This window comes from Macaca fascicularis, chromosome X (genome assembly GCF_037993035.2).
Source record: "Macaca fascicularis isolate 582-1 chromosome X, T2T-MFA8v1.1".
Lineage (NCBI taxonomy): Eukaryota > Metazoa > Chordata > Mammalia > Primates > Cercopithecidae > Macaca > Macaca fascicularis.
In genome coordinates, this window is record NC_088395.1 from 98,757,932 (window position 1) to 98,784,651 (window position 26,720).

The window sequence follows — 26,720 nt, forward strand, 5'->3', positions numbered from 1 at the left end:
ATGACCCAGCCATCCCATTACTGGGTATATACCCAAAGGATTATAAATTATGCTGCTATAAAGACACATGCACACGTATGTTTATTGCAGCACTATTCACAATAGCAAAGACTTGGAATCAACCCAAATGTCCATCAGTGACAGATTGGATTAAGAAAATGTGGCACATATACACCATGGAATACTATGCAGCCATCAAAAAGGATGAGTTTGAGTCCTTTGTAGGGACTTGGATGCAGCTGGAAACCATCATTCTTAGCAAACTATCACAAGAACAGAAAACCAAACACCGCATGTTCTCACTCATAGGTGGGAACTGAACAATGAGATCACTCAGACTCAGGAAGGGGAACATCACACACCGGGGCCTATCATGGGGAGGGAGGAGGGGGGAGGGATTGCATTGGGAGTTATACCGGATGTAAATGACGAGTTGATGGGTGCAGCACAGCAACATGGCACAAGTATACATATGTAACAAACCTGCATGTTATGCACATGTACCCTACAACTTAAAGTATAATAATAATAAATAAATTTAAAAAAAAAAGAAATAATCCAATTAAAAATGGGCAAGTGATTTGGGAAATGACATACAAATGGCCAACAAGTATATGAAAAAACGTTCAACATCACAGATCATCAGGGAAATCCAAATCAAAATCACAATGAGAAACAATTTTACCCTAAGTAGAATGCCTATTAAAGAAAAGGAAAAAACAACAACAACAACAACAAAAAAAAAACCACAAAATAGCAAATGCTGGCAAGGATGAAGAGAATAGGAACTTTTATAGGCTTTTGGTAGAAATGTAAGCCATTATGGAAAACAGTTTGGAGGTTCCTCAAAAAAGTACAATAAAACAACTATATGAGAAACAACTATTAAATCTCACTACTGGGTATATATCGGCAATCTCACTACTGGTTATATATCCAAAGGAAAGGAAATCAGTATTTTGAAGAGATGTCTGAACCTCGTGTTTATTATAGCACTATACATGATAGGTAAGACATAGAATCAAACTAAGTGTCTATCAACAAATGAATGGATAAAGAAAATGCCGTATATATACAGAATTGAATACTATTCAGCCATAAAAATGAATGAAATCCTATCATTCCTGGAAACATGGATGAGCCTGGAGGACATTATGTTAGGTGAAATAAGCCAGGCACAGAAATAGGCACATATGAGAGCATGTTCTCATTCATATGTGGGAGCAAACCAAGTTGATCTCGTAGAAGTAGAGAGTAGAATAGTGGTTTTAGCTGGACGTAGTGGCTTACGCCTGTAATCCCAGCACTTTGGGAGGCCAAGGTGGGTGCATCACCTGAGGTCGGGAGTTCCAGACTAGCCTGACCAACATGGAGAAACCCATCTCTACTAAAAATACAAAATTAGCCGGGTGTGGTGGCACGCACCTGTAATCCCAGCTACTCAGGAGGCTGAGGCAGGAGAATGGCTTGAACCCAGGAGGCAGAGGTTGCGGTGAGCTGAGATTGTGCCATTGCACTCCAGCCTGGGCAACAAGAGCAAAACTCCATCTCAAACAAACAAACAAACAAAAAGAATAGTTGTTTCTAGAAGCTGGTAATGTTGAAGGCGAATATAGCCAGAGGTTGGTTAACAGACACAAAATTACAGATAGATAGGAGGAATAAGTTCTAGCTTTCATAGCACTGTAGGGTGACTACAGTTAACAATAATTTATTGTATATTTTTAAAGAGCTAAAAGAGAGAGTTTTGAATGTTCCCAACACAAAGAAATAATAAATATTGAAGGTCATGAGTATACTAATTACCCTGATTTGAACATTATGTGTGGTTTGTATCAATATATCACACTGTTCCCCATAAATTATGTGTCAACTAAAGTGTTAAATACAAAGCATTTTGTGTCTAACCTATTTACTTATGTATTTCAAAGTATCAGTGGCTTGAATTCAATTTAGCTTTTAGTAGGTGTATTAGCTTCCTATTGCTGCTTGCTGTAACATATGCAGCAAACCTAGTTGCTCAAAACAACAAAAAATCACTACTTTACAGTTCTGGAGTCAGACATCCAAAATCAGCCTAATGAGGCTAAAATTAAGGTGTCGACAGGGCTACATTCCTTTTGTAGACTCTAGAGGTGAATCTGTTTTCTTGCCTTTTTCAGATTTTAGAGGCTACCTGCAGTCCTGGGTTCAAGGCCACATCAATCTGACCTCCCCTCATACCTTCTCTGACTTTCATTCCTTCCTCTTTCCTTACAAGGACCCTTGTGATTACATTGCAATTTCCCAGATAACTCAGAATTCTCTTGCCACCTCAAGATTCTTAATTTAGTCACATCTACAGAGTCCTTTTTTGGATAATTTAATATATTCACAAAATCAATAGTTAGGATGTGGACAGTTTTTGAGGGGGATTATTATTCTGCCTGTCACAGAGGGTTGAATTTTAAATGGAATGAATTTAACGTAGGGACAGGAATCTGTATCAAAAACAGAAATAATTCCCAAGGTAATATATAGATCTTAATATGAGAAAATTATTACATTTTTCTGTTGTTTATAATTCTGTCAATACTGCTGAAATAACAGATGCTGCAAACTAGTCTGAAAGTTCAGATTTTCGTTTAACAAAGAAAGAAATGCAAAATTTTCTGAAAATTTGATTTAGAGCATTACCAAGTCTTTATTAAATACTATAATTAGATTATTTCTACCCTGGGATAAAGGTTCAAGTGACTTTTATTTGCTCTAAACCTTGGCTAATCCTGAATGTAAACATGATGGTATTTGTTCTTTGTGTCATCACAGACCTGAAAATCTTCTGTAGTGAGTTTTATACTCAGTAAAAATAGGAAACCAAAGATTAGGACTTCAATGAACTGCCTAGGGAGGGTGAAACTTATATATGAGAACTGATTACATAAAGTACTTGAGAAGCCTAGGAGCCCAAACATCTGACTGAGATGATTTTACCTCCTTTCAAGGATGAGGCTCATCTTCATCTCTACCCATTGAAGAGAACAGGAATTCCTAGAACCTATGTGGCAGAGATCAAAACAGCTGTGACTTAGGTACCATGAATGGAGTAATTGGGGAAGTGATAAGGCAAGACTGTGGGGAGCTCTTCTCCCAGTTTCTTCTGCATAATTCTTTCTTCTTTCTAAGCTCTTTTCTCATTGATCTGTTCCAGCCTCTACATTTCTCGTTATTCATTTATTCCATTAGGCTAATGTATTAGGTCTTCACAAGTGCAAATTCAGCTGAGGAGGAATTAGCATAATAAGGCATTGACACTGAGGATACATTAATCCAATTATACTGTTATTTACTAAAGAACATCTTTAGAAAATAAAGCCTACTATGTATTTGAAGTAATTGTAGGAAAAGAAAACTTATCTTGAAGATCTGCTAAGGGAGAACAAGTCCAAATGGGGTACTATAATGAAGAGAATTTTGGGCAGCCATTCAAGCAGTTTTTGTTGTGATTAGAAGAAAACAACATTATTGAAAGAAAGTAGAGCATATTGCATAGGGGGAGGGCATCATCTTCCAATTTTCTCCCTTTATTTAATTCATTCCTCATATTTGGCCATGAGACAGGGTAGATGAGATGAAACACAAAAGAATTCTGAGAATATTAAAAGTCTTAAAAATAAAGTGAAGCATCTTTGCAAATCTCTACTCTTTCAGACAACGTACAAAGACATCAACATTTATTAAGTTTATACGTGAAAGTGATCTCAAAGATGATTCCAAAGGGATTGATTTTATGACAGTACAAGGGAGAAAATTGAAAACCTTCCTTTGTGATAACATGTGTCTTCAGTACAATCACAGATTTATGTGACTTTTACCATGATTGCATATACTTGAAATATAATTTAGTATAGTCAAATTTGATTAGCATAAAGCCATAGATGTAAGCAAACTTTAATCTAGTGACATGACTGAAATTCTAAAACATGTGGGCAGTCTATATATTAATATAAATTAATATATATCTTTTTTCAACTTTTATTTTAAGTTCTGGGGTACATGTGCAGGATGTGCAGGTTTCTTACATAGGTAAACATGTGCCATGGTGGTTTGCTGCACAGATCAACCCATCACCTAAATATTAAGCCCAGCATCTATTAGCTGTTCTTCCTGATGCTCTCCCTCCCCCACCCCCATGACAGGCCCCAGGGTGTGTTGTTCCCCTCCATGTGTCCATGTGTTTTCATTGTTCAGCTTCCATTTATAAGTGAGAACATGTGGTGTGTGGTTTTCTGTCCCTGCATAAGTTTGCTGAGGATAACGGCTTGCAGCTTGATCCATGTCCTTGCAAAGGACATGATCTTGTTCCTTTTCATGGCTGCATGGTGTTCCATGGCATGTATGTACCATACCACATTTTCTTTATGCAGTCTATCACTGATGGACATTTGGTTTGATTTCATGTCTTTGCTATTGTGAACAGTGCTGCAATGAACATACATGTGCATGTATCTTTAACATAGGATGGTATATATTCTTTTGGGTATATACCCAGTAATGGGATTGCTGGATCAAATCGTATTTCTGGTTCTAAAATTTTGAGGAATTGCCACACTGTCTTCCACAATAGTTGAACTAATTTACACTCCTACCAACAGTGTAAAATCATTCCCTTTTCTGTGCAAACTCATCAGCATCTATTTCTTCTTGATTTTTTAATAATCACCATTGTAAATGGCATGAAATGGTATCTCACTGTGGTTTTGCTTTGCATTTCTGTAGTGATCAGCGATGTTGAGCTTTTCTGCCTATGCCTGCTGGCCACAAGAATGTCTTCTTTTGAGAAGTGTCTGTTCATGTCCTTTGCCCAATTTTTGATGGGGTTGTTTGTTTTCATCTTGATTATTTCCTTAAGTTCCTTATAGACTCTGGATATCAGACCTTTGCCAGATAGATAGATTGCAAAAATGTTCTCCCATTCTGTAGGTTGTTTGTTCACTCTGATGATAGTTTCTTTTGCTTTGCAGAAGCTCTTTAGTTTAATTAGATCCCATTTGTCAATTTTTGCTGTTTTTGCAGTTGCTTTTGACGTTTTCATCGTGAAATCTTTGCCTGTCCTTATGTCCTGAATGGTGTTGCCTAGATTTTCTTCTAGGGATTTTTATAGTTTTGGATTTTACGTATAAGTCTTTAATCCATCTTGTGTTAATTTTTATATTAGATGTAAGGAAGAGGAGTCTAGTTTCAATTTTCTGCATATGGCTAGCCAGTTCTCCCAGCACCATTTATTAAATAGGAATTCTTTCTCCATTGCTTGCTTTTGTCAGGTTTGTCAAAGAGCAGATGGTTGTGCGTGTGCAGTCTTATTTCTGGGTTCTCTATTCTGTTCCATTGGTTTATGTGCCTGTTTACTATGTGAAATAAACAGTTTAAGAAATAGTAGCTTAAAACTTTTTCTACAAATTTTATTTCTGTAGTCACTTCACTCCAGGCAGTGCTTTAATATAATCATAATGCATATTCTGGAGGTTCTTACTTCAAAACAATTTCAACATTCTTATCTTTCTCATCAGTCTCAATATTCTTCCTATGCAGGTATATAACGGGAAAATGTTTTGTTTCTTTTAAAACAAAATTTCAATGAGTCTACTAAATAAATAAATAAATAAATAAATAAATATTTTTTTTTGGTACATTTGATGGGAAATAATAATATAGAATAATCACAACTTACTGATTAATGAAATTTCTCTCAGAAGTATAGATCATTCACTTTTTCATTTCCCCCCATTTTAACTAGTCTTTAGAGATTACTTATTGTAAAATCTGACATGAAATAAACTGAGAGCTTTTCATCCAGTTTTTCAAGTTTAGAGAATCTAGTATAAAGAGGAGCTGATCATTGTTGCTGTTTCACTGACGATTTTGTTATCTTTGATTATAATGTAATAATATACAACTCTTTCCCAATGCCCTAATACAAAAATAACCAGTGTTAATTTTCTATGTTTGCATAAGTTAATGCTAATTTTAAAATTCCATTTTCATACTTGCTTGTTATTCATTTTGTTTTGGTCAAGATAAATTTGCTCTAATTAAGCTAACATGGATTCTATTTTGCTGTTTTCATTGATACTGGAATATTGTCCCTTTCCCTAACTATGCTTCTAAATTCAATAGATAATTGCTCAAGGTTAAAGTGCAGTTATATTTCATATGGTCTTTTTAATCTAGATTTATTTCCAGTCATATTTCAGACAACTGACTTATTTCTTTTCCTAATTATATTTGTTTACTACCTTTACTTATTTCAATTTGTTCTCTGTTTGTTCCTTTGTTCTTCATTCAAGTTCCCAGATAATTGAAGTAGATTGTAGACCAATTTAGGTCAAAATATTTTCTTGGCTTATCACCTGAGATTCGTAGAAGGATCTCTTGAGAAATTAGAAATGTCATTATTATATAAGGGATTTTAATATAATCATAATGCATATTCTGCAGGTTCATACAAAAAGAAATTAAATTTACCAATGTCTTAGTCTAGCATACTTTTTAATTATAGAATACATCTTAACTCCATTCATTATTGGGTTATTGACATTAACCTAGGAATTGCAGTTATTTAGGTTTGGCGGGCAATGCTAATGAATGTTTTAAAAATAATGAATTAGTGAAGTTCTTTTTGCGTTGAAAACTGAAAACTTATTTTAGTTAAGATCTTAGTGTATCTCCATAGAATGCTTTTAATTCTTTACTCTTGAGTTTACACTTACAAAGCCAAGTTCTCATGATAACATTTAGTGCCTCTATATGGCCATGCTTATGTTGCCAAATAATTAAGCACAAATAGCATCTTCGAAAAACTCAGAAGACATACAGGACAGCAACCTCCCAGAACAGATTTCTCATGGACAAGAAATCTAGTGAGACTTTTTTCTACCTAGAATCTTGATTGAAGTGAATACCTAAATTTTCTGAAATGTTAACGTTTCTTCATCAGATACTCAAGGTTAGGAAGAAGTGCCTTTTTATGGCTTACGATATGGATCTTGATATGAGTCATAATTTTTTTAATGAAGGAGAACCATTCTGTCTCCTTGCCCCACACTTGAGCTTAATGTTCTAATATTAGGAAACAAAAAGGTTTATAATTCTTTAGTTTGTGAATTATAATTGACTTTTTAAAAAGAAAGTTAACTTATAATTGTAATAGCTGCTAACTCTCTGACAAACCTTTTGCACATCACTGGAAAGCATAAAAGACAAAACTATAAGTTCATGATTTCATTCTCTTTTTTTTTTTTTAATTTTTTAAATTATTTATTTATTTATTTTTGAGATGGAACCTCGCTCTGTCACCAGGCTGGAGTGCAGTGGTGTGATCTCGGCTCACTGCAACCTCCGCCTCCCAGGTTCAAGCGATTATCCTGCCTCAGCCTCCCAAGTAACTGGGACTACAGGTGTGCGCCAACATGCCCATCTAATTTTTTTGTATGTTTTTAGTAGAGAAAGGGTTTCACCGTGTCGGCTAGGATGGTCTTGATCTCTTGACCTTATGATCCACCCACCTCGGCCTCCCAAAGTGCTAGGATTACAGGTGTGAGCCACCATGCCTGGCCCCCAGGTTATACAATTATAATTCATTTATAGTTATAGGCAGACTTGTTTAATGTTTAAGAATTATCAATTCAGCTTTCTGTGTGTAATTGAAGGGAATTTTTTTTTTATTTGACACAGTTATTAGAAAGACATAGTTATTTAGCAAGCAAAATTACATATTGAAGGTAGTGAGAAAGACATTATTTTATGTGTTTGTGTTCTAGCAAATCTGAAAGATTAATCAATTTTAACCGTAGTGTGGGGGATGGTAGTGGTGAATAATGTCAGTATTATTGATACACATCAGATTCTTTTCATGATGGCATCCACTTTACATACAGTAAATTATGTATAGCTTTTGTATTTTGGTTGAGACAAGAATGATGCCAATAACCTAAACTATCTTTACTATATTGTGCCTTTCTTTGTAGTGGCTAGCTAAATCTTTAGGAGTTTAACTTCACCTATAGTATATTTGTCTCCATTAATAACAAGAACATTATAATTTTTTACTAATTACAACAAAATTTAGTATTTTGAGCATAAATTTAGCCAAACAATTCCTCTATATTTCTTTCCAATGTCAAAATAATACTTTTATATTTTAAATTATATATTACTATAACAGAATAAATTACTGTATATTTTCCCATTAAAGAGATTTATGCGTGAAATATTTCCAAGTGAAAGACACACTTTTAAGTGTGTGATAAAGCCATGAATTATTTCTACTCTCACACCTCTTAGAAAAATTTTAAAATAAATATTTATATAAAAATCACTCTACAGTAAGCTGCTGAATAATCAGTTGATTTCAGCCTTTTGAGCTTTTCAGATTCTTACTGGAAAAAACTATTTTGATGGAATGGTTTTCCCCTCCCTTAATCTTGCTCTGACAATTTATAAAATATTGGAAAATGCATAACTGCTATATCTGAATCATACATTTAGAAAAATGTTTACTGCATTCATAGCCACCTTTAAAAAATTGGACAACATTCAAGAGGCTAGCCCAGGTACTACTTAAATAGTATATTTTTAGGAACTTATGGTAACAGCAGTGACAGTAATTACTTTGAAAATAAGGACTAAATGAAGCTTATAGTATTGTGTTTTGTCTTTATTTGGGTCCAGTTCTTAAGAAAATAATTGAGGATCATTAGTTTGAAATAACTGTCTACACTGAGGAGTAATATTGAGCCATTCTCAGAGAGATAAAAATAAGAAATAATCCAATGAATAAGCAAACATAAATTATTCTTTTAGGGATTTAAACATAATTTACTGATATTTTCTGATACATTTTGATATTTAAAATACAAAAGTTCAAATTATCTAATGTTAAGTAAGCTGATGGATTGAACTTGTCTACTCATAATTCATAATTCTTCCATTGAATATTTGAAGCCCATAAATTCAATACAGCTTCATTTTTATGGCACCTATCTTAATTATTGTTCAGCAGGGATATTGAAATATGAAAATATACACAGAATTATAGTTCTGTGCTGTTTTTGTTCTTTCACATGCTAACAAGAGCATACATTTTTAAAGTTTAGTAAACTTAAATTATAAAAAGAAGGAAAATGTCTTCTCCTTGAAATAAAATTGATATTGATATTTCTCATCTGAGAAATAAATATTATACTTTATTTTTTTTTTCAAGTAATGTCTGGAACAGCTAGAATCTCTCCCAGGTGCCCTAGGGCAGGCCATCTCATAGAGATATACGATCACTGGGTCTTGCTGTCTAGATCTGGAGGCTTGTCAGGATCAGAGCTCTGCACAGAAACGTTAAGAGATTTTGCACTGTCAATATTTCAACCTGTCCAGATAATCTGTGTGAAAAGCATTGTTCTTCCGTGCTTCTCTGGATGACCTCTTATCCCTTTTTCACGTCATTATGTTTGCTGGGGGGAAATCCTGCTGTGCTACATCATAATAACATGTAATCTTCTTGCTCAGTTTAGCTGAGATTTAAGGAGACTCTGTTCATAGAAACTGTTCTTTAAAGCCTGATCTATAATTTTGCAGAATCACCCTAGCAGAAGAGCAAGAGGCTTTATGAGAGCGATACAACCATTAAAACTCTTAAACGAAGATTAGTTTCAAGTTTTACAATCCGGTACCAAACCATCTGGCAAATCTCATGTCGGGTTTTGTTAAAGCTCTGAGCTTTCTAAGTGTTAATTCATCCCCCTTCTATAACATTCCCCCTTCCCTAAACACACATAGGAACACACACTTGACTTAATGATTAAGATAAAAGATCTAATTAAATGCTCCAAGCTTGTTGATTTTTCCACCTGGTGATTTGTTGCTCTTGACGACAATTTCTAGATAGCTGTTTGCTTTTGGCAGAACCCTTGGAATCCTTATGGATAAATGAATATATTTTTCCCAAATTATTCATCTCATTTTTTCCACATTTCTCTTGGGTCTAACTACATCCAGAAGGAGGATCCTCATTACCTTGTGCTGACAAACCACTTCAGAGGGACTCAGATTAGTCTGGAAAATATTGAACATGCCTATGAAATAACTCAACGCTATTTTACTCAAGATCTCATCATTGTAGCTATGATGATGGCAGCTATCCTAGAAAAAAATGAAATCTGAAAATAAATTTTGGTTTATATTAACCCGGCATTAAGTCATTTCTAAACATTCCATCCATAGCTATCAAACTGTGCTTTGCATTTAGAAATCCATGTCTCTTGACACCAATATGTACACAAAACTCAAGACAAAACAAAAAATCACACAAGGAATAAAGGAGAATTAATCATAGAACGTAAGGTGTTCCAGATTCACAATGTCTTGTCTATGCCATACTGTTCATAAACATAGCTTTACATGTCCCTTTAGTTCTGCTAAATGTATACCAATTTCCCCATGGAGAGGAAACATTATTAAATTATGTATTTTCTAGTCTTGCCTCATCTCTAAAAAACACAGTAAAAATTCAGTCTGTGAGTTTATATGGGAACGCTTTACTCTGCGTAACTTACAAGAAAGCTTATAGTTGTTGTATTTCTTCAAGCATGTCATCTACAGAGTCCTTCTAGGCAAGAGAATTCTCAATACCTGAAAATTTTGACCGAACACTAAATATCAAACTCCAAGTCTAAACCTATTTAATACAACCTTTCTCCTTGTCTCCACCTAAAAGACATTTCATTGATTTTTAAGCAAATATAGATACATTCTATAACTTTTAAGTAGCCAATTTATTTCATACTTTCAATTGTCAATTTGACTTAAAATCTATAGTTATCCTTACTATAAGCATTAATAAATATGATTCATACCTGTTCTCAAAATTTAAGTTTTTGAGAAATCTCCAGTTTTAAAAACCAACTTTTGAATTCGAAGTTTCAACTAAATTCACACAAAAACTTATATTTACCCAAGTAAGAAGAATTTATGTCCAATCAAAAGAGGCTTCTTCCAACTAGAGATTATGTAACAATTGGAATAAGTAAAGAATAGTTAATGTCTGCCTTACCTGTTCCCAGCACCCTCACTCATCATATTATTGTAGCAGTGGTCAATTTTTATTTTTCAGATATATGAAAAAAATTAAAAAAAAACCTCTAAGTAACTGGAATTAATTGTTTCAACAAATTTCAGTTGCTTCATAGTACCTTACTGATGAGAACTGAGGGTCATTTCTGAATGAGAATAGAAGATTGTAAGGCCAGCATTCTCCATCACTGGCAGGGCTGCTCAGGGCCTTTCTCTTGTATTAAAGTGATAGCTTCACTTAGAAAAGAGACAAGGGGAGAGAGAGGTGGATAGAGAATGATAGAGAGAAAGAACGAATCACATGGTGAATGGCTTCTGCTTCATGTTGTTAGAGAAGATAAAACCATAATAGTGCAAACCAAGAGGATAATTATAAAATGCCAAGCACTTTATTATAGTAACTCAGTATCATAGAAGTATGTTATGAGGCTCATGTTATTATACTCATTTCACAGATGATGAAGCTGAGAATCATATTAAATAACTTGACAAACTTCATAAAACTAGTAGACTGTAGAGCCAGATGTAGATTCCAAAGGCTCTATCCTTTCCAGTGTTGCACCATATTGTTGAGTAGATTTTAGTCTCTTTTAAATATCTATCTTTTCTTCCTTAAATATTGCATATAAAATACATCTCAAAACCTCTAACAAATATAAGGCAGAAAGGCATGTCAGGAGAAAAGAAACATTAAAGAGAGTAGTAATTAACTGAGAGTTTCTCCTATTTCAGGAAACCTCTGGATTATACTCACAGCAATTAGAAAACATGTCCTATAACATTATAAAAATTAAAAGTTGATATTGTGTCAAGGCTTTTAATGAAAATCATTCATCTATATATGTCCTGGGAAAAATAAGTATCAAGTTACACTTTATGTTTGTAAGCGTTGCCATAGTTTTGATTAATGTTATTTCCACACTAAGGGTTATGCTTTCTTATATGGAAATGAGAATGAAGGAAAGGTTTTATAAATGTAATCACTAGAAACATCACCCACATACTTACATGTCTTTAGGCATATATCATCCTGCTAGATGTTGCATAGGACTCTCCAAAAATTATCTCATATGCATATTTGAGGAGACCTTTTTGGCCCTAATCTATCAGTATTTCAACCATATGGCAATAAGATAACAATAATGGATCAGTTATACCCACTTGTAGTGTTTGGTAACTAAAATAAAGTGATGACTGTGACAATTTATAATGTAACATATTTGTAAATCCTGAGATTTCCATGGTGGGTTTGATTACCCAGAAAATGATAGCATACTTACATTTCTAGTGGAAAACCTACTGCATTTGAGAAAGAAATGTAATTGCTGAATGCACCAATGCACCTCTGGATTCTTTTTTTGCTAGATTTTGAAACAATAATGGTGAGACTGTATTCAGAAATAGCATGGTCTTATTGTTAGAATGATTTTCTTACCATTAGGTTTGAGTTACAATACAATTTCTAATTGCCAGAAGAAAGGAAGCGTTCCACGTTTGTCCTGAAAACAATCGCAAAACCAGGGGCTGAGTGAGATGGCTCACACTTGTAATCCCAGCACTTTCAAAGGCCATGGCAAACAGATCATTTGAGCTCAGGAGTTTGAGATCAGCCTGGGCAACATGATGAAACACTGTCTCTACAAAAATATATATATATACAAAAATTAGCCAGACATGGTGACATGTGCCTGTAGTCTCAGCTACTCAGGAGGCTGAGGTGGGAAGATCCCTTGATCCTGGGAGGTTGAGGCTGCAGTGGGCCAAGATTGCACCACTGCATTTCAGCGCAAGTAACAGAGTGAGACTCAAAAAAAAAAAAAAATCACAAAACCACAGAACCAGTCTGAGTTTACCTCTCCCAGAAGATTTGCAATTAGTCAAGTTAAGGAAAGCAGTTGATGCATGAAGTTACTAAAGCTCAGATGCTGTGCGACACTGTCAGGAAAACATTTAAGAACAGCAAGAAGAACCGGCCAGATTTAGAAAGTTCAATCAAATTATCTTGCTTCATAAGCCTATTTTTGCAAAGCAGATGTATTTTGGGAAATGAATTTTTTTCTTTTAGGTTACCTGCATCGTATTATTTTCATGAAAGTCTGAGTCCTTTGGAAGCTGCAAATATATTTTCCATTTATTGAAAAACTTTATTATTGTGTATATTTTGAGAAATAATTCTCACTTCTGTGAATTGGAATTTGCCTTAAAACTTTCTTACTTTTTGACAAAAAAGATGGAATTAATAGAATTTTGAGCATTTACTCTTAATCAGTGCTTCTTACGATCCAGCCTCTTCCTACCTCCTCCATAAATAAAATAATTCAAGAAAATTACCGGTAATTTTTAATCTATAGAATTTCTAGATTCTAAAAGGTGGGAAATAATATAAACCTATCCGTTTTCTCTTACATATGTCTATTTCTTTACACAGCATCACCAGTGAAACAATGTATTTGTGCTTGAAGCGTTAATGCAATTTTAAACAAAGTCAACTTCCCTTCCAATGTCTAAGCCATTACCAAGTAATCTCTAACTTAGGAATAATAATAAGATCCAATATCTATCCTTCCTTCTCTTAGAAGTTATTATTTTTTATTATTAGCAATAATGCCAGTGACATTTCTCAAGACTCGTTAAGATCATTGCTAAAACACACTTCTCACTTTTTGGCATTGAGCTCTATCTTAATATGAACTGAATTAAAATGTGGCTTAAATCTACAAAGACTGTGATTCTTATAAAGCATTTTATTCTTTTCTTGAAAGTTTGACATCTAATTCCATAAAAGGAAAGATCGTTTGGTTCAGTATGTGGTACATGTAAGGAAAGAGAAATGCAGATCTGCATCTTATTTCTCAGGTGTCACTGATGAACCATAGTTCATTTTCTTAAAACAGTCAAGGATAAATGTAGTTAATCACTAAGTTTTCCTGCAAGTGTCATTTCTCTCACTTGCATTACAGTTAGGTCTCAGTAGTCCTGTATACTGGGGCTACTCTATTAGATGATTTCCTGGTTTTTAGTCTTATAACTATGGGATTTTGGAGGGGGCGGGGAGTGATAGAATATTGGCAGGGGTGGGGGGATTATTTTAAGTTCTTATTTTTGTACAAAACAAAGCAAAATAATTTTTTCTAATGTTTGAATACTGAAGCATGTTATACAGTAGACATGTTTAGTTGCCAAATTTAAATGTGCAAGATACATCCACATAGACTTATACTTTTAACCACGTAAAACCGCATCCCTGCTTAATTAAATGGACATATGAATACAGCATTATATATTAGACAGAGGGCAGCCTAGCAGACGTTGAACTGCCCACAGTTGACAGAGAATGTTTAAATTAGATGCTTAAAATGTGCATGTGAAATGCAACCCAAATAAACTTTATTTTTTTTTTTAAAAGTTAAATGTACCTTTTGGCTATTTGCATGTCTTCTTTTATGAAATGTCTGTTCATCTTTTGCCCATATTTAAATCAATTTTTTCTGTTGAGTTGTTTGAGTTCCTTATATATTCTGGGTATTTATCCCCAAAGTTGTCAACATCACTAATCTTCAGGGAAATGCAAATAAAAACTACAATGAAATAGCATCTCATTCCAGGTAAAAGGGCTATTACAAAAAGACAAAAACAAAACAAACAAACAAACAAAAAAACACACAGATAATGGAGAGGATGTGGAGAAAGGGGAATGCTGAAACATTGGTGATGGGAATGTAAATACATCCACTATGGAAAACAGTAAGGATGTTCCTGGAAAAACTGAAAATAGATCTATCATATGATCCAGCAATCATACTGCTGGGTATATATCCAAAAAAAAATGAAAAAGAAAAGAAAATTGATATATCCAAAAGATACCTGCACTTTTATGTTTATTGCAGCACTAATCACAATAGCCAAGATATAGGATAATTCTTCAATCACTTCCAACTTGGTATTCCTTCCTTACATAAGTAACAACTGAACATCTTTGGTAAAATCTGTTAATTCCTGAAAAGACGATGATAATTTGCAGAGGATCTGCATCCTCAATACACTTGGCACTTATCACATCTATTAAATCCCTTGGCATTTATCACATCTATTACATATCTTTGTATGGCAAATAGCAAATTTGTGTTGTGGTGGCACACACAAGATTGATTTTAATTTGCAACAAGAGCACATTCACAAATATAACCCTTGAAGCCATTAGGTTGCAAAAGCATTGGACAGAAATTTTCTACAGCTTAAATGTCAGCCATTTAAATATTTAATTTTTTTATCTTTATTTTATTTTATTTTATTGAGACAAGGTCTTGCTCTGCTGCCCAGGTTAGAGTGCAGTGGCAGAATCATAGCTCACTGCAGCCTCCAAAATGCTGGGCTCAAGTGATCCTCCCACCTTGACCTCCCAAAGCACTGGGGTTACTGGTATCATTTAAATTGTCCTCCACAATTTCATTCATATGTTTAATAGAACATATAATAGAACTCCATGTAAACTCCATGAGAAAATAAATTTATTTTCTTTTTTTTCTCTTTTTTAACTCTAGTACCTAGAGCTACGTGTGGCATATGGTTAACCCTCAATAACCATTTGTTACATAAATAAACTATGATTTCTAAAAAGAGATAATTTACCCAGGCACTATTTTAGCTACCTGTAGGCAATGTTAATATAAAATGTACTGTGTATTTTACTTTTAACAAACAGCTTAAAATACTTCTATTTTCTTCCCTTCTAAAGCCAATGAAGGAGATCATGCGATCTTGCACCCCCATGAAAGAGTCTACTACTGTGGAGGTCTGGATTCATCCCCAACCACAGGTATGAAAAAAGCCCTATGATTTTTCCTCCCTCTTCCTTTTAAATGATTTTTATAAAGGTATGAGGAATACTCTTAAGTAGTGTACACAATGTGTGTTCCCTTACATTTCCTCAGGTGATTTTGTGCTGGACTCAAAATTTACTGTTGAAAATATGACAGTAAATATATATCTTTTTAGTGTGATTTGATAATAACAGTGAAATTAACTTGTTGGATCAGGTAAAAGTATTTCTCTAAAAGCATCTTCTAAATGTTTATTCTGCTGATGTTTAAGTGTAGTTTTGTAATCATGGATTGAAAAAAAGTAAAACTGCTGTTTTATAATATGACTTAAATTTAAGTTTTAGCATAATATAGCATAATTTGCTTTTTATGTTAATTAGGCAAACTTTAGTAAAACTTCATTGAAACAAGTTTGTTTGGGGGATAATATTAGCAGCAGTAAATATGGTAGGTCTGCAGCAAACTCTTCCCTTGGAGGGAAGAATTCAACCAAAGAACATAAGGATGAGTGAGAGACCAATGCAAGTTTTAGAGCAAGAGTGACAGTATATTAAAAAGTTTCAGAGCAGTAATGAAAGGAAGCAAAGTGCACTTGGTAGAGGGCCAAGTGGGCAATTTGAGAAATCCAAGTACCCTGTTCGACCCTTGACTTGAGGTTTTTACACATTGGCATGGATCCAAGGTTTGTGTGTCTTCTTCCTTGATTTTTTGTTGGGATGGGCTATCCTCCTGCAGTGGCCTGTCAGCACTTGGGAGGAGCCACATTTGCAGTGTGTTTACTGAAGTTGTGCGCATGCTCATTTGAGGCATTTTTCCCTTACCAGTTGAGTATTCCTAGAGGAAGGTCATATACCAGTTAAACTCTGCCATTTTGCCTCTTACCGTACATGTTTGAGCCCACTCACCCAACTCCTGAGATCTTATTGGGAAGCTGCTGATCACCAGCTTCAGGTGTTTTCTATCTTTTGGGAGTCTCCCTTTCCTTGCCTCTGCTGCGACTGATTATTATTTTAAAGGGACAGTTTAATGACAGCCTGACCATCACCTGATGGTCACCTGACATTCTTGGGGGAGGAGCATCTTCTGCCCTGCTCATGTCTGTATAGCTACCTACTCTAACACAACCAGTCTGAATTTGTTTTTAAAAATCAAGTCATAAAGTGTATTTGTAAAGCAACCACTTTTACTTATTTTGGTCGGGACAGCTAAAAAATGTGACCAAAAGTTCAATTCTAATTTGTTTTCCTAGTATAGGTTTTAAGAGGACTTAAAAAAATGGGGTTAGAAGGCCAATGTCCAGACATCTATATGTTATTTGGTATTCTATGACTGGTTGTTATACCATTGTTAATAAAGTCCTGAATCTGACTCCTCTGGTATCAAATTAATATCCATAAATTGCCTTCTACCTAGTTATTTTCAAATGTCTTTTATTTTTTATAGGATAAAGAAATTCAAATAATGTAAATACACAAATATGAATCTAGACTATTAGATATATAACCCAAATGGAATGGAAGGAGGATCATGTTAATTATTTATTAATTTATGTGTGCATCTGAAATTCATGGAAGTCATGTGTTCTGTAATTATAACATCCTACAATATTTCACAGATTTAATTTATGCTCTTTACAAAGAGTTTCAGAATTAATTTATGCACTGTGAGGAGATATGATTAATATTATTAAAGTAAATCCCAACCCAGGATTCTGTCCAAATTTTCACAAGTTTTAAGTTATTCCAGCCTGAATTAGTGAAGTTTCACCAAGTTTGAAACTATCGTAACCTCCCAATGGGTTCTCGTTTCCTGCTGCCTAGACAGAGCCAATTTATCAAGACAGGAGAATTACAATAGAGAAAGAGTTTAATTCACACAGAGTCAGCTGTACAGGAAACTAGAGTTTTATTATTACCCAAAAACTCAGGAGAGGATGGAGGTTTTTAAGGATAATTTGGTGGGTAGGTGGTCAGAAAGTGGAGAGTACTAATTGGTTGGGTCAGAGACGAAATCAAGGGAATGTTGAAGCTGTCTTCTTTTGCTGAGTCAGTTTACCTATCTGGGTAGTACCAGTTGATCCATCAAGTGCAGGGTATTGAAAATACCTCAAGCACTGATCTTAGGGTTTACAATAGAGATGTTATCCCCAGGAGCAATTTGGGGGGTTCAGAATCTTGCAGCCTCCAGCTGCATGACTCGTAAACCATAATTCCTAATCTTGTGGCTAATATGTTAGTCCTGCAAAGGCAGTTTAGACCCCAGACAAGAAAGAAGTTGGTTTTGGGAAAGGGCTATGTATTAGTATGTTCTTACACTTTTAGCAAGAAATACCTGAGTCTGGGTAATTTATAAAGAAAGGAAGTTTAATTGACTCACAGTTATGCATGACTGGAGAGGCCTCAGGAAATTTACAATCATTGCAGAAATCATCACTTCACAGGGCTGCAGAAGAGACACTGAGTGCCAAGCAAAAGAGGAAACCCCTTATAAAACCATCAGATCTTGTGAGAACTCATTGTCATGAGAACAGCATGAGGGGAACTGCCCCCATGATTCAATTATCTCCACCTGGTCCCACCCTGGACACATGGGAATTATTACAAATCAAAGTGAGATATGGGTGGGAACACTGAACCAAACCACATCATTCCACTGCTGGTCTCTCCCAAATCTCATTTCCTCACATTTCAAGACACAATCATGCCTTTCCAACAGTCTCCCAAAGTCTTAACTCATTTCAGCATTAACCCAAAAGTCCAAGTCCAAAGTCTCATCTGAGACAAGGCAAGTCCCTTTCTCCTATGAGCTTGTAAAACCAAAAGCAAGTTAGTTACTTCCTAGATACAATGGAGGTACAGGCATTAGGTAAATACACCTATGCCAAATGGAAGAAATTGGCCAAAACAAAGGTGTTTCAGGCCCCATGCAAGCCCAAAATCCAATAGGGCAGTTTTACATCTTAAATTTCCAAAAAGATCTCCTTTGAATCTACATCTCACACCCAGGTCACGCTGATGCAAGAGTTGGGCTCCCACAATCTTGGGCAGCTCTGCCCCTGTGGCTTTGCAGGGTACAGCCTACCTCCTATCTGCTTTCAGAAACTGGCCCTGAGTGTCTGTGGCTTTTTTAGGTGCACAGTACAGGCTGTTGGAGGATCTACCATTCTGGGGTCTGGAGGATGGTGGCCTTCTTCTCACAGCTCCACTAAGCAGTGCCCAAGTAGGGACTCTGTGTGGGGGCTCCAGTTCCACATTTCCCTTCTGTACTGCCTTAGCAGAAGTTCCCTATGAGGGCTTTGCCCCTGCAGCAAACTTCTGCCTGGTCAACCAGGTGTGTCCATACATACTCGGAAATCTAGGTGGAGGTTCCCAAATCCCAATTCTTGACTTCTGTGCACCTGCAGCCCCAACTCCACATGTAAGCCACCAAGGCTTGGGACTTGCACCCTCTGAAGCAATGACCTGTGCTATATGTTGGGCCCTTTTAGCCATGACTGTAACTGAAGCACCTGGGACACAGGTCACCATGCCTTGAGGCTGCACAGAGCAAGAAGGACCTTGACCCAGCCCATAAAATCATTTTTCCCTCTTAGATCTTGGTACTGTGATGGCAGGGGCTGCCAGGAAGGTCTCTAACATGTCCTGAAGACATTTCCCCCATTGTCTTGGTGATTAACATTTGGCTCCTCATTACTTACGCAAATTTCTGCAACAGGCTTGAATTTCTCCCGGAAAATGAGTTTTTCTTTTCTATCACATCGTCAGGCTTAAATTTTCCAAAATTTTATGCTCTGCTTCCTTTTGAACTCTTTGCCACTTAGAAATTTATTCCGCCAGACACCATAAATCATCTCTCTCAAGTTCAAAGTTCCATAGATCTCTAAGGCAGGGGCAAAATGCCACCATTCTTTTTGCTAAAACATAGCAAGAGTGACCTTTTCTCCAGTTCCCAATAAGTTCCTCATCTCCATCTGAGACTACCTCAGCCTGTACTTCATTGTCGATGTCACTATCAGCAATTTGGTCAAAGTCATTCAACAATTCTCTAGTAAGTTCCAAACTTTCCCACATTTTTCTGTCTTCATCTGAACTGTTGAAACTGTTCCAAACTCTGCCTGTTACTCAGTTCCAAAATCGTTTCCACATTTTAGGGTATCCTTATATCAGCACCCCCTTACCTACCTCGGTACGAATTTATGGTATTAGCCTGTTCTCATGCTGCTATGAAGAAATACCGGAGACTGGATAATTCATAAAGCAAAGGGTTTTAATTGACTCACAGTTCTCCATGGCTGAGAAGGGGGCCTCAGGAAATTTATAATCATGGTGGAAGCCACCTGGTGGCAGGAGACAAAGTGAGTGCTGAGCGAAGGAGGAATCCCCTTATAAAACCATCAGATCTCATGAGAACAGCATAGGGTGAACTGCCCCCATGATTCAATTATTTCCACCTGGTCCCACCCTTGCCACATGGGGATTATTACAATACAAAGTGAGAGTTAGGTAGGGACACAGAGTCAAACCATATCAGGCTATTATGGTCTTTGTACCAAAGTTAAACCATAAACTAAGTTCCTCCGACAGTTCAGCCTATGCTATGCCCAGGAATGAACACGGACAGCTTGGCAGTTAGAAGCAAAATGGGGTCAGTTAGGTGCAATCTCTTTCACTGTAATAATTTTCTTAATTATAATTTTTGCAAAGGTGGTTTTACTATGACTTTCAAGTCATGCCCTGCTGATTCAGTCTCAAGAAAATTGGTGAGAATGTAGAATACAAGGCAAACATAACATAATAATCCCACCTACACCTGTATCCAAGAGGCATCTCAGAATTATACTACACGTTTATTGAATGTTTGATTAAGAAACCATTGCTGTGGTCTTCAGAATAGAAGTGTTGAAGAAAAGCACACAATTTCAAATAGGCACCTTAAGATTATAAAATTTAACCTACCAATATGACATCAAGTATCACTGGGATAAATAGAAGTCAGATGGAATTAGACATTGTAATATCACACTTTTCCTCGATGAATAAGAAGATGCTAAATCAATGATTTTTTTTTTTTTTTTTTTTTTTTTTTGAGACTGAGTTTCGCTGTTGTCGCCCAGGCTAGAGTGCAATGGAACGATCTCGGCTCACTGCAACCTCCGTCTCCTGGGTTCAAGCGATTCTCCTGCCTCAGCCTCCCAAGTAACTGGGATTACAGGTGCCTGCCACCATGCCCAGCTAATTATTGGATTTTTAGTAGAGACAGTATTTCATGTTGGCCAGGCTGGGGTTGGGCTCGAACTCCTGACCTCAGGTGATCCACCCGCCTCGGTCTCCCAAAGTGCTGGGATTACAGGCATGAGCTACTGCACCCAGGCATAAATGAATGACCTTTTATCTAAGCAAGTAGTTATTTCTGACTGCATTCCGGTAAATGGAGTGCCATACAATTAACTCTACTGATTTACCAATTACCAATTCTTTTGTCTGTTAACAAAGATAAAATCTTGTTATTGACACAATTATTTCTTATAAAAGGGGCACTTTTTTCTTGAAGATCTTTTTAAAGTTATCTGACAGCCTTGACTGCCTGAGGCTTCAATTGCAATTTAAGATAGACCATAGACTGATGGGTTACATTGTGTATATGGTATTATTACAGGCAAAGTATGTACGGATAAGGGCTTTTCAATCTTGTTTTTTAAGGAACATTGTGCTTGCCCCTGAAAAGCTTAAAAAAATACTTATTTCATGAATCAACTTTTATGGTTTCTTATGAAATATCTTATTCTTAACAAGATATTCATTACTTAATTTGGGGAATTTTAAAAGCAATATTCTGAAAATAGAAACTAGTGGAAGTAGAGTGCAATTTAGAAGTTAAATCATTTCTATTCCTCCATTGAAATCTTTAAATACTTTGATAATGCCACATTCAACAATCTAGATGCCAATTAATTAACATTCACGATACAGATAGTGACTTTTTGAAAATCTTTAATTTAATTTAATTTTTTTGAGACAGAGTTTTGCTCTTGTTGCCCAGGTTGGAGTGCAAGGCCACTGCCTCGGCTCACTGTAACCTCTGCCTCCAAGGTTCAAGCAATTCTCCTGCCTCAGCCTCCCAAGTAGCTGGGATTACAGGTGACCCCACCATGCCCGGCTAATTTTTGTATTGTTAGTAGAGACAATGTTTTACCACGTTGGCCAGGCTGGTCTCGAACTCCTGACCTCAGCTGATCTGCCTGCCTGGCTCAGCCTTGTAAAGTGCTGGGATTACAGGCGTGAGCCACCACGCCTGGTGGGTTTTTTCTTTTTTCTTTTTTTTTTTAGTTGGCAAATGCTGCAGTGGTGTCCCATAAAACAGTGGATCCTAGCTGAAAAACCAAGTATTCAACTAATTATTGTGGGAATTGTGGAATCATAGGTCAATTTATTCTTTGAGTAAAGAAAATCAAATGAGAATGTCTATTTCCTTATTAGGATAATGATCATTTTTGTTAGCATCTTTAAAAATATTTTGATATATAACTGGAGTAAATATAATGAAGTCCTAAATTAGGTTTTCAAAAATTAATGTTAGTTTTAATCAACTTCAGAAGATAAATCAAATCACCCTGAACATATTTTCAATTTCTAGGGGCCAATGGGATCAAAAACATTCACTGCAGCAAATATGCTAGCAGCTGTGCAATACTTAGAGGAAATAGAGAGGTACTCAAAAAAATGGCAGTTGATCAGCTTTGCACATGCCATATGTATAAGCGAGTTAGCATGGAATTCTTATTTTTTTGTAATGTGGCATTTTATGATGATTCGATCGTTTCCCCTTCCACAATAAATTCACTCTTCACCTTCCCTTCCCCTGATTCATGGCAATTATAATGAGTTAGCAAGTCTAAAACTGAATGATGTTCTGTAAACAAACTGAAACAAAATAAAACTGGGGTCGACTTATTGGGACTTTTTCATGCTTTTCTATGACATTGAATAGCAATTGCCTGGCTTGTAAAAAAATTATTCTACTAAGATGCCATTCTAATTATGCATTTAGACAATATCTTGACTACCACTGTACTTCATTAAATACAATATTTTGTAATCATGTCTTATATTTACTGAGAAATAAGTAGCTTGGAATAACAGCACTAGACAACTGCTGTAGAATATATGGGAGTGGGGAATGAACCTATTGTTTGACTTTAATTTTCCAAATATCAATGGTCACAGCTTATGACTCATGTCTTCTACAAAAAGCATAACTGACTTCTGGCACAAAAAGGACATAAAATAGTGCTATGTAAAGTGATACAAGAAAAATAAAGACATTAGAAAGAATGATCACTTTGGAAAGACGATGGAAGCCAAATGTGGTCATAAAAGTTATTTCTAGGCTAGGCGTGGTGGCTCATACCTGTAATCCTAGAACTTTGGGAGGCCGAGGCGGGTGGATCACGAAATCAGGAGTTTAAGACCAACCTGGCCAAGATGGTGGAACCCCGTCTCTACTAAAAATACAAAAATTAGCTGGGTGTGGTGGCAGGTGCCTAGAATCCCAGCTATTCAGCAAGCTGAGGCAGTAGAATCGCTTGAACCCGAGCGGCAGAGGTTACAGTGAGCCGAGATCCCACCAATGCACTCCAGCTTGGGTGCCAGAGTGAGACTCTGTCTCAAAAAAAAAAAAAAAATTTTCTTTTCTTTAAAAAATTTATATAAATTTACTATATATTAGGCAGTCTCCTAAACATTTAAAACATGAACTCATCTAATTTTCATTACTAACCTGTGACTGTTATTAAAACTATTATTTTTATTTTCTGTATTTTATAAATGAGGAAATTGGGGAACAGAAAGATGCTAGTGAGTACAAAAGACAGGATGCAAACTCCCTTTGTCTGGCTTCAAAGCTCATTTTCCTAATCATTTTATTATAGTTTCTCACCAAGAATGAAAAGCAAGAACAGAAGATGGTCCCTGAAACAAACAAACAAACAAACAAACATATGTATATATTTGCATATATTTGCATATGATAAAGTAAGATGATCCTTTATGATGCTGGAGTGAAAAGAAATAAACAATAAGATACACAGACCATACAGAATATAAGATGTTGAAATGCCCCCCAAAATGCAATTTTTTAGAAATGGTAAATGTATTAGTCTGTTCTCACTGTTATAAAGAATTATCTGAGACTGGGTAATTAATAAAGAAAAAAAGGTTTAATTGACTCACAATTTTGCAGGCTGTACAGGAGGCATGGCTATGGAAGCCTCAGGAAACTTACAATCACGCAGAAGGTGAAGGGTAAGCCAGTTCATCTTACATGGTGGAAGCATTGGGGAGAGAAAGTGAAGAAGGAAGTCCTATACACTTTCAAACAACGAGATCTCATGAGAATTCACTCACTATCATAAGAAAAGCAAGGGGGAAGTCTGCTCCCAGGATTCAATCACCTTTTACCAGGTCCCTCCCACAACATTGGGGATTACAATTAAACATGAGATTTGAGTGAGGACACAGAGCCAAACTATATCACTCTTCCCCTGACCCCTCCCAAATCTCATGTCTTTTTCAGATTTCAAAACACAGTCATGCCTTCCCAGCAGGCCCCCAAAGTTTTAACTAATTCCAGCATTGACTAAAAAAAATTGAAGTCCAAAGTCTCATCTGAGACAAGGCAAGTCCCTTCTGACTACTAGCCCGTAATTTAAAAAAAAAAAAAAAAAAAAAAAAAAATTAGTCATGTCCAAGATACAACGAGGGTACAGGCATTGAGGAAATCCTCCTATTCCAAAAGGGAGAAAATGGGAAAAGCAAATTGGCTACAGGCCCCATGCAAGTCCAAAACCCAGCAGGGCAGTTATTACGTTCTAAAGCTGCAAAATAATTACCTTTATACCGTGTCTTACATCCAGACCTCACTGATGCAAGGGATGGGCTCCGAAGTCCTTGGGCATCCCCACTCCTGCAGCGTTGCAGTGTACAGCCTTTTTGGCTGTTTTCATGGGCTGGCATTGAGTGCCTGTGGCTTTTCTAGGTGCACAGGGCAAACTCTCAGTGGATCTGCCATTCTGGGGTCTGGAAACAGTGGCCGTCTTTTCACAGCTCACTAGGCAGTACCCTAGTGGGGACTCTGTGTGAGGACTCCAACCCCACATATCCCCTCTGTACTGCCCTAGTAGGGGTTCTCCCTGAGGGCTTCATCACATGCAGCAGATGTCTTGCCTGGACATTGAGGTTTTTCCATTCATCCTCTGAAACCTCGGCAGAGGCTCCCAAGCCTCAACTCTTGCCCTCTGTGTAACGGCAGGCTCAATACTATGTGGAAGCTGCCAAGACTTGGGGCTTGCACTCTCTGAAACAAGGGCTCAAGCTGTACCTTGGCCCCTTTTAACCACAGCTGGAGCTAGAACAGCTGGGACACAGGGCACCATGTCCTAAGGCTGCACAGAGCAGCAGTGTCCTGGGCACAGCTCATGAAACCATTTTTCTCTCCCAAGCCTTCAGGTCTGTGATGAGAGGGACTTCTGTGAAGGTCTCTGAAATGCTTTCGAGGCATTTTCCCCTTTATCTTGGCTGTCAACATTTGGCTCCTCTTTACATATGCAAATTTGTGCAACCAGCTTGAATTCCTCCACAGAAAATGGGCTTTTTTTTTTTTTTTTTGAGACAGAGTCTCGCTCTGTTGCCCAGGCTGGAGTGTAGTGGTGCGACTCCAGATCACTATAAGCTCCATCTCCTGGGTTCATGCCATTCTCCTGCCTCAGTCTCCCAAATAGCTGGGGCTACAGGTGCCAGCCACCACACCCAGGTAATTTTTTTTGTATTTTTAGTACAAACGTGGTTTCACTGTGTTAGCCAGGATCGTCTCGATCTCCTGACCTCGTGATCCACCCACCTCGGCCTCCCAAAGCACTGGGATTACAGGCCTGAGCCACAGCACCCAGCTCCGAAAATAGACTTTTCTACCACATGGCCAAGCTGTAAATTTTTCAAACTTTCATGCTCTACTTCCCTTTTAAAATATAAGTTACAGTTTCAGGTAATTTCTTTGTTTATACAAGTAAGTATAGGCTTTTAGAAGCAGCCTGGTCACATCTTGAACACTATGCTGCTTAGAAATTTCTTCCATCAGATACCCTAAATCGTCTCTCTTAAAAAGTTCAACCAATTCCTTGAGCAGGGGCACAATGCTGCCAGTCTCTTTGCCAAAGCATAGCAAGAGTGACCTTTATTGCATTTCCCAGTAAGTTCCTCATCTTCATCTGAGACCACCTCAGCATGGACTTCATTGTTCATATAACTGTCCACATTTTGGTCACAACAATTTAACAAGTCTCTAGGAAGTTCCAAACTTTCCCCCATCTTCCTGTCTTCTTCTGAACCTTTCAAACTGTTTCATCCTCTGCCAGTTACTCAGTTCCAAAGTCACTTCCACATTTTCAGGTAACTGTATAGCAATGCCCCACTTTTCTGGTACCAATTTTCTGTGTGAGTTTATTCTCATACTGCTCTAAAGACACACCTGAGGCTGGGTAATTTATAAAGAAAAAAGGTTTAATCGTCTCATGGTTCTGTGGGCTGTATAGGCTTCTGCTTCTGGAAGGGCCTCGGGAAATTTACAATAATGGCAGAAAGTGAACTCGAAGCCAGCACAACTTCCCATGGTGGGAGCAGGAGGAAGAGAGTGAAGGGGGATGTCCTCCACACTTACAAACAACCCGATAGCCTCACAACTCGCTCACTATCATGAGAACAACAAGGGGGAAATCTGCCACCATGATCCAATTACTTCCCACCA

General features: G+C 36.7%; 1 protein-coding gene across 8 annotated transcripts in view; it reads left to right on the forward strand.

The window, feature by feature from the left end:
* PCDH11X (protocadherin 11 X-linked) overlaps window positions 1-26,720 on the forward strand; it is an 800,164-nt gene that overhangs the window by 389,914 nt on the left and 383,530 nt on the right. For all 8 annotated transcript variants that reach the window (XM_045383951.2, XM_065538520.1, XM_045383952.2 and 5 more), the window contains one exon: window positions 15,839-15,919. In XM_045383951.2, the coding sequence (XP_045239886.2) occupies window positions 15,839-15,919 (81 nt within the window). The remainder of the gene's footprint in view (window positions 1-15,838; window positions 15,920-26,720) is intronic.